General features: G+C 40.9%; 1 protein-coding gene across 11 annotated transcripts in view; it reads left to right on the top strand.

The window, feature by feature from the left end:
* The first annotated feature begins 3,298 nt into the window (after window positions 1–3,298).
* cacna1da (calcium voltage-gated channel subunit alpha1 Da) overlaps window positions 3,299–13,139 on the top strand; it is a 66,205-nt gene continuing 56,364 nt past the window's right edge. For all 11 annotated transcript variants that reach the window (XM_088308606.1, XM_088308600.1, XM_088308599.1 and 8 more), the window contains exons 1-3: window positions 3,299–3,506; window positions 6,655–7,129; window positions 7,584–7,689. In XM_088308606.1, coding sequence (XP_088164732.1) covers window positions 6,801–7,129; window positions 7,584–7,689 — 435 coding nt within the window. In that variant the 5' untranslated portion in view covers window positions 3,299–3,506; window positions 6,655–6,800. The remainder of the gene's footprint in view (window positions 3,507–6,654; window positions 7,130–7,583; window positions 7,690–13,139) is intronic.

Here is a 13,139-nt window from a genome sequence, read left to right as displayed (position 1 = left end):
TACAGTGCAACAGAGGACCATGGCGAACAGCTATTCACTATGAAAGGCAACATTCGTATTTTTATAAGATCACCAAACAACCAGGAAACATCTAGTGCGGTGCCAGATTAGTGAACAGTGAGAGATCATCAAGTTCACTTAATTAGACAAATAATGTATTTTGTCTATGCCAGCGATGTTTAGGGACAAGCAGAAAAATTCGCTGCTTTTCCATTCCATGGCAGACGGTACAATAAACCACCTGTCGCCAGTCACAACAGAATAAGCCATGGCCAGTATCAACTGTGTTCAACTAAACAGGCTCACAACTCGGATCCAGTAAGTAGATTTGTGTGTAAATTGTTCGTCAAAATCATCTGTAACGATACAATACTTTTGACATTTTTAATTGATGGTGTGCTGTGAGTTTTTTGACTTACAAAAAATAATAATAATACGTGCCTTGGCTCAATGAAGATTAGAAAACACTGGTTTAGTGTATCTGAAGTACCACTTACGCTACTACAGTCATTTGCATATGATGTATGCTAATGTATTTTGTTAGAGAGGCAGATTCAATGAGGTGTACAGGGCGCCACTGCTGCACTGAGCCAAATGGCATCCTCAGTCCCTGGGGGCCACTGCACCCTCTGTCTGTGTTTTTACTCCCTTCTTAGTGAAAATAACTGCATTGCGCTATAATCCTCGGGACTACAGATGGACTTTGAGCGCGTCTGCAGGGGAAGGGAGGTGCAGAGTTAAACGTCGTCTCAGAAAGTGTTTTGCACAGTTGTTTTAAGAATTTTCATCATTCTTATCAGTGTCATAGTCATCAGCGAAGAGGAAAAGCTGCAAGCAGAAAGGATGATGGTTTTGTGTGTGCTTGTTTTATAGTGGTTATTATGGTTTACTTGGGTGACCAGAATGTTTATTTATCCCATTAATATTATTACTTTATTGTTTTTACTGCTTAATTCCAGTCTGTCAAAATATGCCATTTCATCAAACTAGTTGAGGAACGCTGACTTAAAAAATTGCCTATAAAGTTAATGGTGATTTTTATGGTGGTTAGAGTTAACCCTAAAACGGATTGTTCCTATTTGCACTTTTTACAATGGAAAAGATTGTCCTGGACAGATTTTGATTGACCTCAAAAGCTCATTTTACTTTAGCTTCAATTTTTTTAGGCAGACTACTATAGCACATTATACGACACCATTCACTACCAGCCGAGTTTAAAAAAAAACAAAAAAAAACGGATCTTTGACGTCTTTAGCCGTCAATGGTAGTAAATGAGTTACGCACCACCTACATGACTTGAAAGAAGAATTCCACATCAATCTGAGCATCTGTTACTATTTACAACATTTGTTGCCTTACATACAGTGTAATATCAGCTGCTCGTAGAGAGAACGCTACCCTATGTTATTTTCTGGTCTCTCTCCATCATTTAATGACCTTTTTATCCTTTCATATCAACCTTTATATGCCACACAGTCACTCTCCTTATAGCAATGTTTTTCTATCTTCATTTTAGCTGGGTCATTCACTGCAATCGGTTGGATGTTTGGGAATTCAAGAAAGCGTCCTCAAAGAAAAAAAAAAACAATGTAGATTAATCATCGCTCATGAATTCCACATTGTATTGTTACAAAAAGAGTGCAAACAAAACTAACACTGTCTTCAAAACAAAAACACACTGCACACACGGGTAAATAATTTAGGAAGATTCTAGAAGAAGAGACCGTCACCCTGAGCAAACAGGTAAGCTGATACCTCGACTTTGTCTAACGACTGCTGAGTAGTTGTTCTCGTCTCCTCCCTCAGAGTCCCTCGCCAGCCGCAAAAGGAAGACGATGTGTGTTTTGTGTTCCGTGTTGTCAACTGGGACAAACAGTTGTTTGAACTGTACGCAGATGCTTCACTTTGCCAGGTAGGATGAACATTAAAGGGGAAGTGACAGAATTTTTCTTTTTTTTTTTTTTTTTTTTTTTTTACAAGGATGTGTTCTATGCAGGCGCACTAGTCGAAACATGGAATTCTGATTAATAGTGCATTTATGGAATATGAGTAAAGCAGTAAAATCCACCCGTTTTTGGCCATCTCAGGGTGAGCACATTTTTTCACTTGTCAACTGAAAATGACATCAGAGTTGCTCAAGGCACAGGACCAATCACACCTCACTCTTTTCTGAAACTGAGCCATGATTGGTTGTTACCTGATCCCTGAGTAACTGTGATGTAATTTTCTGTCGACAGCAGGCGGCAAGATTGCAGATTTGTTTTCTTGTCAGTGAGATTAAAGAATGCATCAGGATGGATACTTGTGAAGGCTTGGTCAGGAAAATATCCCAACATGCATTTCGTGGTGCTTTCACGTAAATACGTCAGAGTCACGTTCCTATTGACAAAGAGACTAACCCTTCTCAGAAAGAGAGACATCCTTAAGGAAGACCGTATTTGGCAAGTTCACATGAACTTCTCTGCATTCATAATATTGAGAAACAGCCATTACCTAGGCTTTGTCGAAATATTCCTGTTTTGTTGGTTCAATTTCTCACCCTCGCAAACTACATAAATGTGCCACCATCTAGTGGTCCACCGTGGAATTACACTGAATATAAATGAGAGCCTGAAATACAGTCATCCCTGCTGACCGCTGGAGGGGATGCTTGAAAAGAGCGGTTCAGAGTGTTGGCACGTCTTGGGTTGAAGAGTGAGCCCTTGAAGGACTGTTGTGCTGCTTCCTACTGGTCATCGCCTGGCACTTTCTCTGAGATTTATTGTGTAGATGTCACCACTCCCATCCTCATCCCCTGAGCGTGATCTTTGCTTTGGCTGGCGGCCGTGATGTACGAAAATACACCGGCCATTTGGGAAAATTAATATATTTCCCAACATTCCCAATGGCCACCATGGCTCTGGTTCTGGAGTCCCGACTGAACCGTTTTTTGTGTGATTAGGGTCTGAGGGGTTTTCTTCCAGGTGTCACATGCTCAAAGTCACCCGGGGTGACTAATGACGTATGATGGTATGCATTCAAACCTGCGCATGTGTGACGTACGGGACAATTCCGTGATTTTCAAGCACTGTATTTAAAAAGAAATCGACAAACCTATACCCCGTAAACCTTAAGGGTTTACTGTACTGAATTTTTCTTGGCATGCAGGGGACGAGTGTATTTAGCAACTTGCGTATCGGTTCGGTGTCAGTTTTTTTTGTCTGTTTTAGCTGTTGTGGGACAAAGAGGGAGGAGGGAGTGTTTGCACCGACTCGAGCGCTTGTGACTGGCACACGCAGCCAGTGGACGTGGACGTGGATGCTCTATTTGGTTGGCCGCATCTCTCCACTAGCACCATGGGAGAGCTTCATTAGTGCTCAGTCTCTTCGTAGCTCTCATGTGTCCTGCTTCTTACCACTGGAGCCGATGAATTTCAAAGCGTCGTATGAGAGGACACAGCCAGCCCTCCCGAGCGTTGGAGCAGCGATACCGAGCGGCTAAAGTCTCCTGTTTAACCCCAAAAAAAGGTCCGGTGAGGAGCTCTTATCTAGTCAGAATGTAGCTTATTTAGCATAGCATCGCTTTTCTGATTTCATATGCATGCAGGGGATGGGGAGCGTGCGCGTGCTTGTGTCTATATTATTATTATTTTTTTTTATACCGCGGTAAAGATGACAGCTCTTATTAATAGCCAATTTCCTCTCGACGAGTGTGTGTGGACGTGGATGAGCTTCACCACCATGTCATCAATATTCCATCTATTTTAGTGGCCAGGCGCGCTACCTTTGGTCTTTATCTCCATGCACGCACACGCACTCAGGTTGTCTGTGGTCATGTGGAGTCCACATTATCATCTCGTTTGTTTATGCGAGACCTATTCATAGAGATTACTCTCGTGTATTTTTTTTTTTGCATGCAAGATTTGTCCTACCTTGTCGTTTTCCAAGGATAAACGAAAGGCAGTGCTTTATCTAACAATGAATGTGAACGTGCACAACCGACGCTGTCGATGCAGTGTCATGTACATGACAATGTTTTATCTGCCTTCTATTGTATGTTTGTTCCATGAAGGCAACATGCAGCACAAGGGGTGTTGATTTGATGTTCTTGGTGAGTTGTGTAATTTGTGATGACAATATGGATCACATGAAATTTCTCCACTGGCTTATGTAGATTGTGTAAGGAGAGCATCAGCAATGTGACCTTTTTCTTTTCCGTGCTCCGCACTGGGCCTGCTTAGAGTTGAAGGACTTGGTAACGTAAGTGAAGGGACCAGTAGATGCTTTCACTGGTTTATTTCTCTGTTTGGATTGAGCCATAATCATTTGCTTCTGTTTAAAGATATGTTCTGTGTCTTTCATTTTTTAATTTGAATAAGGTGGTTCTGTAAACTGGCCCTCCAGGGGTTCTCGAGTCCTAACTTGGGGCTCTTCAAAATGATTTGCATTAAATGATAATATATCATTAAAGAAATGCACACCTTCATATGGAGAGTGGCATGCTTAGAAAACAAACTACATAACCAATTAGCAGGGGTGTTTCTATATTAGGTGGCCCGAGGCACAGCGGAGGTAGCACCTCTCGAAAACAAAAAATAGACAATGGATAAGCAAAGATTCTGATTAATAATTGACATAAAATGAAAACAAATTAAATTCCCCATAAGGTGAAATTATTAATGTGTTTCTATGTGCATGTTTGAAAAAGACTGGGCAATAATTCAATATCAATATATAGTAGATTATATTGTGATGGAACCCTCATCAATATCATTAGAAATTGCATTCAATGTACTGTTGTTTATAAAAAAAAAAAGAGAGAGCGAGAAATAAATCAGGACGCAACCGCCGACCCCTTATTCTGCATGCTCTTCTAGACAGAGGCTACAGTTTGACATTCAATTTGTGCCTCAAGCGTTTCAATTGAATTGATTTTCATTTTGATCAGTCTAATTGTTTTTTTTCCTCTTAAATCATTGACGTGTCAATAATTTTGAATAGACAAATATGAAATACGTACATTGTGATTCGCACAGCCCTACAAAACACGTTGTGTTTAAAAAGACAGTTATTTAATCTTTAAATTGACCAGATAATTGGACTTTTTCAGAGAAGTTTTAATGTCTGTAATTTTAAATATTTGATTTAAAAATAAAACTACCCGAATTCTGCTTTTTTTCCCTCTCTGTACTTTTTTGGGAGAGTGAAAAAAAATAAATGAAATTGAATATTCAATATGTATCAATATGGACTGATACCATGAATCCTGATCCACCTTTTAACCATATAGACCAGCCCTAGATGTATTTATTTTTGTTTTCCAGGGTCTTTAACACGGAACATCACATAAGTAGTTGGAAGAGTCGCTAATATGGTGACCAAATACCGAAATTCAACAGCGACACTGACTACTTTGTAAACTTGCTCCTCTCTGTTTGCGCTTGTGGAAGCATTGAAGAGAAGCTAGTGATGATAGCTAAATATTGAGTTACATTAAATTGAATTTAGCTAAATTACTTGACCAGGCATTTTGCGGTGCACATAGTAGTTCAATGTCATTGCTTGAGGATTATGATGCTTCCTCGGGAAAATGTGTTGACTGTACTGGCTCCCTGGACCCAAACAAGTTGTCATAAATGGTCACATTTTTAAAGCAAATCAATAATTTTTCTGCTGACGGGCCAAGGTTTAATTTATTGTTTTTAAGTAACCATATTTACAGTGCTAATACTTTATTGGACCATGACTCTAAAAATAACTGATGATATTGTATCAAGCTGGTCAAAAAATTCCGCCCTATTTTAAAAATAGAATAAAAGTGTGGACAGGGAAGACTAAAAAAAAAAAATTGCAGAAATGTTCAATCCGTGCATTTTCTGTAGTACTTGTTTTCGTTTGGGTCACAGGTGAGTTGGAGCTTTTCCCAGCAGAATATGATCAAGAAAGATACACTCTGGACTATCTAAACAATTATTCACACCTAAAGATAATATTGTGTTTTCAATAAACTTGTTTTGGAGGTGTGGGAGGAAGCAAGGTCACCTGAACAAAAACACATTTAGAATACGCAGCTAAGGAGGGCCTGAGCATAGATTAGAAGCCACAACGTCTCAACTGTGAGGCAGACGTGGTCGTCACTTGTTTACTGGCCCGTCGCAGAAACAAGAAGACACAAACAAGTTGTAAATCTAAACTTGAAAGGTATTCAATAGAGAGCAGACCTCCGACAAGGTTGAAAGATTGTGGTCTGCATATCAACACGACAAATAGAAGTTTTAAAACATTTTTTTACGCATTGTTACGCGTGTAAAATTATAAGCAAATTCATAACAACTATAATAAAAAAATGGAGGTGCTGTGCCAAGTCTCAAGGAGTGGATTTTAAATAGATCATTCTAAGTTAAGTTCATAATTTACAACTGAAGTATGATGAATGGAAAATACTGTGAGGCAATATCAACTTTGGAGTGTGAACACATGTATGTATTCTCAAAGTAGCCTAAACTTCATGCCTGCTGGAACCTCGTCTATGGAATGAATTTGATCTAGGTGCAGACAGAAAGACTTGTGGTGGATGTCATCGTAATTATTGCATAAATCTATTCACTGCGCAAATGATCATCATTATTTTTTTGTTAAAATGATCGATGCCAATAATTTCCCCTTTCTTTTTCAGAGGCAAACTATGCCAGCAGCACCAGAGTCACTCCCCCTGGTGACTTGCCAGCTCATTGGTCAGACCATTCTGCCCTCAACTAGCGTCCCTATCCATACTGGCAGATCCATGCCACTGGATGCCCCTCACAGAGCCACACCCGCACCATGAGCGCCAACGGGCCTACCCCAGACCCAGCCCCAGTCCCAACAGCCCCAGAAGCCCCTCCAACCTCGACGCCGGCCCCGCCCCCTGCCCCGGCACCTGCTCCGGCACCTGCTCCGACCCCGGTCCCTGCACCCGTGGCGCCGGCTGCCCCGCCTGCCCCGTCAACCTCGACCATCCCGGTGGGTGCGTTGGCACAGAAGAAACGGCAGCAATATGCCAAAAGCAAGAAGCAGGGCAGTAATGCCAACAGCAGGCCGCCGAGGGCTCTGTTTTGCCTCAACCTCAACAATCCCATACGCAGGGCGTGCATCAGCCTGGTGGAGTGGAAGTATCCTTTACTGGCTTATGATTTATGATTTCATTTGACATTTTTTTTATATAATCACAAAAAAAAATACAAGATAATCTTTAATATAAATATCCAGATATTACTGTTAAAGTGGTTAAGATGACCATAAAAGTGAAGTAAGGTCACTCTGAATAGTCTTGAAAATGTGAATAAATAAATAAAAAAAAAACTGATCTGAATTTTTGAACGTTTATTTTTCTTTCGTTTGTTTTTGTTTTTTTTGTGGATTTTTTTTGTTTTTCAACATTTTAATTAAACAAGAAATATCACAACAAATATAACAAACAAAAAGGTCACCATGACATTGTTGATGGACAATTTTTACGAATATAAAGTGGCATTTCTGTTACAATTGTGACAGTAAATTAAAAATAATTTTGATGACATGTGTTTTGTATCTTGCCATACACATTTCCTTAACTTCCTTTTCCAGGCCATTTGATATCTTTATACTAATTGCTATATTTGCCAACTGTATGGCCTTAGCTGTCTATGTCCCTTTTCCCGAAGATGATTCCAACTCCACAAATCACGACCTGGTGAGTAATATTTATCAATTATGATATTTCAATAACACCATTCCTAGTATACAGACTCAGAAATAGAACTAAGGATGTTGTAGGAATTCTTCATTCGGGAGAGTGTTTCTCCTCTAATCCCTGTTGTCATTTTCGGTGTTATTGTATACTTGGTGATGCGAGAGTTTCGAGTGCTGAAGCGTGAGAAAGCGAACAGTCACCCAGCCTGGTTTAGCTTGCAGCGGCTTACTCAGCTTCACTGATGGCACTTTGTCACACTACGCTCACCTTTGGAAAAGTGCGGGCAGGCTCTTCGCACACATGCACCCCCCCACACACACGCGCACACGAGTGTTTGTCTTACACGGCGTGGTCAACCTACCTGCCGTGTGACTCACACTTTGGCAGCATGCTGATGCCACTTCTAATAGCGTAACAGCCTTGAAAAAAGCATACGCAGGGTAGAAGACAACTACAAAGCATGCTTTTGCTGTATTTCCATCACATTGTGATATCATGCAATTTGTTCCGTTTCGGTTTTCTCGTGTGGAGGCTCCATTGTTGCACCATGTCTGAGTGGTAGTGTGGTAAGCTGAGCGACTGCACATGAGTGGACCCTCCAAAAGGCAGACCGACACCATAACAAGCTTCTTACACCGGCGCAATTTAGTTGTAGTGTTCAGTGATGCGTAAGAAGCTTATACGGTCTGTCTGCAGACATTTGGAATGTTCTTGAAATGTTTAAAGGAGAGTAGCAGCGTCTTAGATGAAGGTTACCTGCCAGTTGTTAAGACCAGAGCGAGGGTCCCTGTGTCTGTTTTGTGGCCGAACCCGCTGTGAAAAGATCGACACCGGCTTTGGTGTACTTAATGGAAACAAGGTGTGCTGCTTCCCTGCTTTGCACCTCCCACTGGTTTGTTTATACGGTGGTGTTCCATCAGGGGAAAGTGGGCCATCGAGGACGTTACCTAAAGCATACAATACAGTGTGATGGACAGTATGTTGTCAGGTTGTACGTTTTCAGGAGATGGAGGGTGCTGGCGGCCTCATTGAAGATGACAGTAATGTCAGATGTGATGGAAACGATGACTTTTTCATGAAAAATGTAGAACAGAAATTGTTGAAAGACTACATGCATGCATATAGATACATCCATCCATTATCTGTACCGCTTCTCCTCACTAGGGTCGCGGGGGGATGCTGGAGCCTATCCCACCTATCTTCGGGCAGTAGGCAGGGGACACCCTGAACTGATTGCCAGCCAATCACAGGGCACACAGAGACAAACATACCTAGGGGCAATTTAGAGTGTCCAATCAACCTGCTATGCATGTTTTTGGAATGTGCGAGGAAACCGAAAAACCCACACAGGCACAAGGAGAACATAAAACTCCACAGAGGCAGGCCGGAGCCGGAATCGAACCCACGACCTCCGCACTGTGAGGCCAACGTGCTAACGAGTCGTCCACCGTGCCGCTCTAGATACATACATCTTTAAAAAAAATAAATAAATAAAAGGAAACGCAATTCTATTATGTTTCACTAATGTAAGTACAAAATTTCCTTAATTGACTTTGGGAAAATTCACTTCAATCAATTCATCGTTTGAGAACAAATGTTAATTTCTATAAGGAGTGAGTCTGATTGTTTTGAACTCCTACTTTGAGGCCAGTTGATGTTCCCCAGAGTACTTTCCACAGCGAAGGATTTGCATTAATATATAGGTAGTTAAATTGTGCGTCGCTAACGTCACGCCGTGCTTCTGTCGACGGCAAACTGGCTGCGACCAAAAAAAAAAGTGCTGCTTGCACTCAAGTAGTCTTCTCCATTTTGCCTCAATCACTTCAAGACATGATTACTAGATCAGTGATTCCCATTCTTTATTGAGCAAAGAAAACCATTTAACATAAGAAAAATCTCCCAGCGTCCCTCTAAACAAAAAATAATGAATCGACTTACTCAATGTGAAATCTGTGACTGATTAACTTCAATACAAAGATGATCTATATAAAATAAGCTATGACTTATTCTGTTTTTGTATTTGTGGCGACGGGTTGTTAGGCATGTTAATTGTACTTTTGGCCATCTAATGGAAACATATATCGTTTCTATACATCACTGGCATATTGTAGCGAGACGAACCAAGACATATTTGTAATGAAGAAATAATCTTCAGGCGGCACCGGTTAGCACGTCCGCCTCACAGTACAGAGGTTGTGGGTTCGATTCTGGCTCCGGCCTTCCTGTCTGCATGGCAGGTTGATTGAACACTAAATTGTCCCTAGGTGTGATTGTGAGTGTGAATGAATTTTTGTGTGCCCTGCGATTGGCTGGCAACCAGTTCAGGGTGTCCCCCACCTGCTGCCCGATAGGCTCCGGCAAACCTGCGACCCTCGTGAGGAAAAGTGGCTTAGATAATGGATGAATGGAAATAATATTCACACAAATGAAGTGACGTTGAATAATTTATCATGGCACTCTTGGTGATCTTTCACTGCTTGGGAGTCACTGTACTAAATAACACAAGTTCACACAATGCACCAAATGTTACCTCTCCACATTTCAAAAGAAAAAAACATTTTAAAATTTACAAGGTTTAAATGTAACTCATGGCTCCATTTGATTCCACCAACCTATTTTTCTCTCAGAATATTCCTGAATTATATCACATGACATTGATTGAAGTGAATGAGCAGCTTGGGCGATTGTCAGTTTTCTATGTCGTGCATGTGAATACGCACCATCTTGTGAACATCTTTTTCGCTGATAGGCCTGAATGTCATCTGACACCAATGTCATACTGATAAACATGCACCCCAAGACAAGAGCACCACGTGTGAGAATGAGATAAGACACTTAGAGCAAACAGATGCTACTTGAAAACATGCTACCAGATTAAAACCCTTTGATGTTTATTCATTTTTTTTACCCCATTACAAGCCGAGCATTATGCTAATATGCGAATGTAATGCTCTCGTGTTGAAATCATTTGCAAGGTCTGCAAGCATTTCCATGTTGAATATTTTGAGTGGCATCCAACTAGTAAATGATGAATCGAAATAGTATTAGGTGATGGGTGGTTTGACAGTGATAATTATTTCATTGTTTCCCGTGCACAAATGGAGACAGAGTTAATGTAAGTTTTGCTTTCCTTTGCAAATCCTTGCCACTTAAAATTTCGCTGTGCCTCTCTTGTTGTTGTTCTGTTGCGTTTTTTTTTTTTAAACACACTGTAAGTAGTGACTAGCCCATTTCAGCAGCATTACAGTGCTTGCTTGCAAAAGACTTTTTTTTTTTAATTCTGCAGTGTCAACACTGATGTGCATAATAAACGAGGGATGCAGCAGTGAGAGCAGGTGCGGCGGCGGCTAGGTTAGATGTTCTGCTCTGGAGCCTCCCAGGTGGACCGAGGCATGCTATGAAGCCTGGGGGGAGCAGGTGGGAGGCCTGATGAGCAAGGCAAAGATCACATTACATGACACGCTGAGACAAAATGTGGTGTGCTGTAACTTCTCATTACTCTGGACTTGTGGACGTGTCAAGTATAATTAAAAATCTTTTGTCGAACACAATCCATTCCAGTATGATTGTTGTCTTTTACCTATGGCAGTTTAGTACATTTAGTGATTCTCACATTTTAAGTTTTTTTTTGTTTGTTTTGTTTTGATTGGACTGACTGAAATGTAGTCAAAATCCCAACTTTGAACAGGATCCAAAATAAAGACAAAAGCCTACTCAACTTTAACTTTGTTGAGTAATGAGAAAACAGTGAAAAGTTCAAAATAGCGTCAGCACAAACTCTTCAGGCTTCTGCTTGAAAGCAAACCTAAGAAAATTGAACATTTGAAATATATTTGGGGTTTATCAAAGCCAGTTTAAAATTGTGACAGGTGTGTGCTAACTCGCTCCCATCAATTTCAGTTTGAATGTAAAGTTTAACCACAGCCACATTCCAGTCTTAAGCGGGTGTGTACACTTTATTTCAGTTGGTTATTTTGACTTCCATTGTTGAAAAGAAAAAAAAAGATATTGGAATGATAAGTCGAATTAATTATGAAAAAAATGCTGACAATGATCTTATCATTAAACTATATGCGAGACCTACCGTCCAATTAAGTCAACATGTACAGAAATGCATCTAGGTTGTATACATTTGCCATCAATGCATTATTTACATCTCTGGATCATTTCATTTGTATGTTCATGTACCCTAACTGGGTACTATGCACTAATGTGGAGCAACTACCGAGCTGCCACTAAGTATCATTGCAAAGTCTGTCAGCCTTGTTAGCACGACCTGGTTAAATGTAGCAGCTCTTTATAAATAGACAGCAGCTTCCTCCTCTGGCAGAACACAGGGCAAAGGATGGAGGTCCCGCGACCACCAGTAGGCACACGTGAGTGACAGGACCAAAGGAATGACAGACAAATACACACGTATGAAGATGACAACCTTCTTCATTCCTCTGCTGTGTGCATCATTTTTGCTCCTTTGTGTAGGACAATTTGGCCACTTTGTGGTAAGAAGAATGTACACGCAAGCCATATGTCACATGACTGTCCCCTTCATACCTTCTCAAGGGGACAGAGAAATTAGTCTTCAACCCTCTCGCCTTTGCTATAAGGTCATATCGGACTTGTCTATCTAAGACTCGACACCGCGGGCAGTTCCTGACGAAGGTAGCTGAGCCAAACAATGACCTTTTCATGCCGAATGTGATTCATGCGTCTCATCCTTTGTAAGGCAGCGGCATGCAGCCAGCTCATTGCATCTGGTTTCATGTCGTCTTTGCCCGTATCACTGTTATTGCATAACTAGGGGAGCTGCGAAGCTATTTATTTTACTGGGGACAAAAAGGACGAAAGCATAGCGAGATGGAGATGTCCTCATTCGTGCCAGCGTACTGTTGATGACACCAGTACAGCACTCTCACTTGTTTCCATTGTCCCCTGGTCATTAATGCATTTTTATGCAATGTTCAATTTAATGGTTCAGCCTTCAAGATGAGTTGTAACAAATTAGTTCTGTGGCCACAGATCATTAGGATGTAAATAAAAATGTCATTTTTTTATACCATACTTGACAATGTCAATTACATTTAGAATCTATAAATGCAATGCTGAAGTGAGTCTAATTTACTGCACTCAGTTGTTTTGTCCAAGTTGTTTCAAAATGTAATTAATCCATCCATGGATGTTCGCTATTTGCGGCCAGCACGTCAAGCGCAAAAATGCACGTGTAATTAACACCCATTGAAATGCATTGGGATTTTTGTTTTTCATCGTAGTCAGCTGAGATTGGCTCGAGTACCACCTCTCCAACTTTTCATCAAATCTGTGTTTGTTATCGGCATGCATGCACCACACTGCCCCCTATGAGGCCAAGGTGTGCACAACAGAAGTAGCACTCATACTGTATCTCCCGGGCAACTTGAGTAGGATTATTTTGTGTACATACAAAAAGTTGTATT

The sequence above is a fragment of the Idiotropiscis lumnitzeri genome, chromosome 11, assembly GCF_059441095.1.
Source record: "Idiotropiscis lumnitzeri isolate Australia: NSW breed Sydney's pygmy pipehorse chromosome 11, RoL_Ilum_1.0, whole genome shotgun sequence".
NCBI classification, from domain to species: Eukaryota; Metazoa; Chordata; class Actinopteri; order Syngnathiformes; family Syngnathidae; genus Idiotropiscis; species Idiotropiscis lumnitzeri.
The sequence above is the reverse complement of the archived record's forward strand: the minus strand, read 5'-3'. Positions and strand labels throughout refer to the sequence as shown.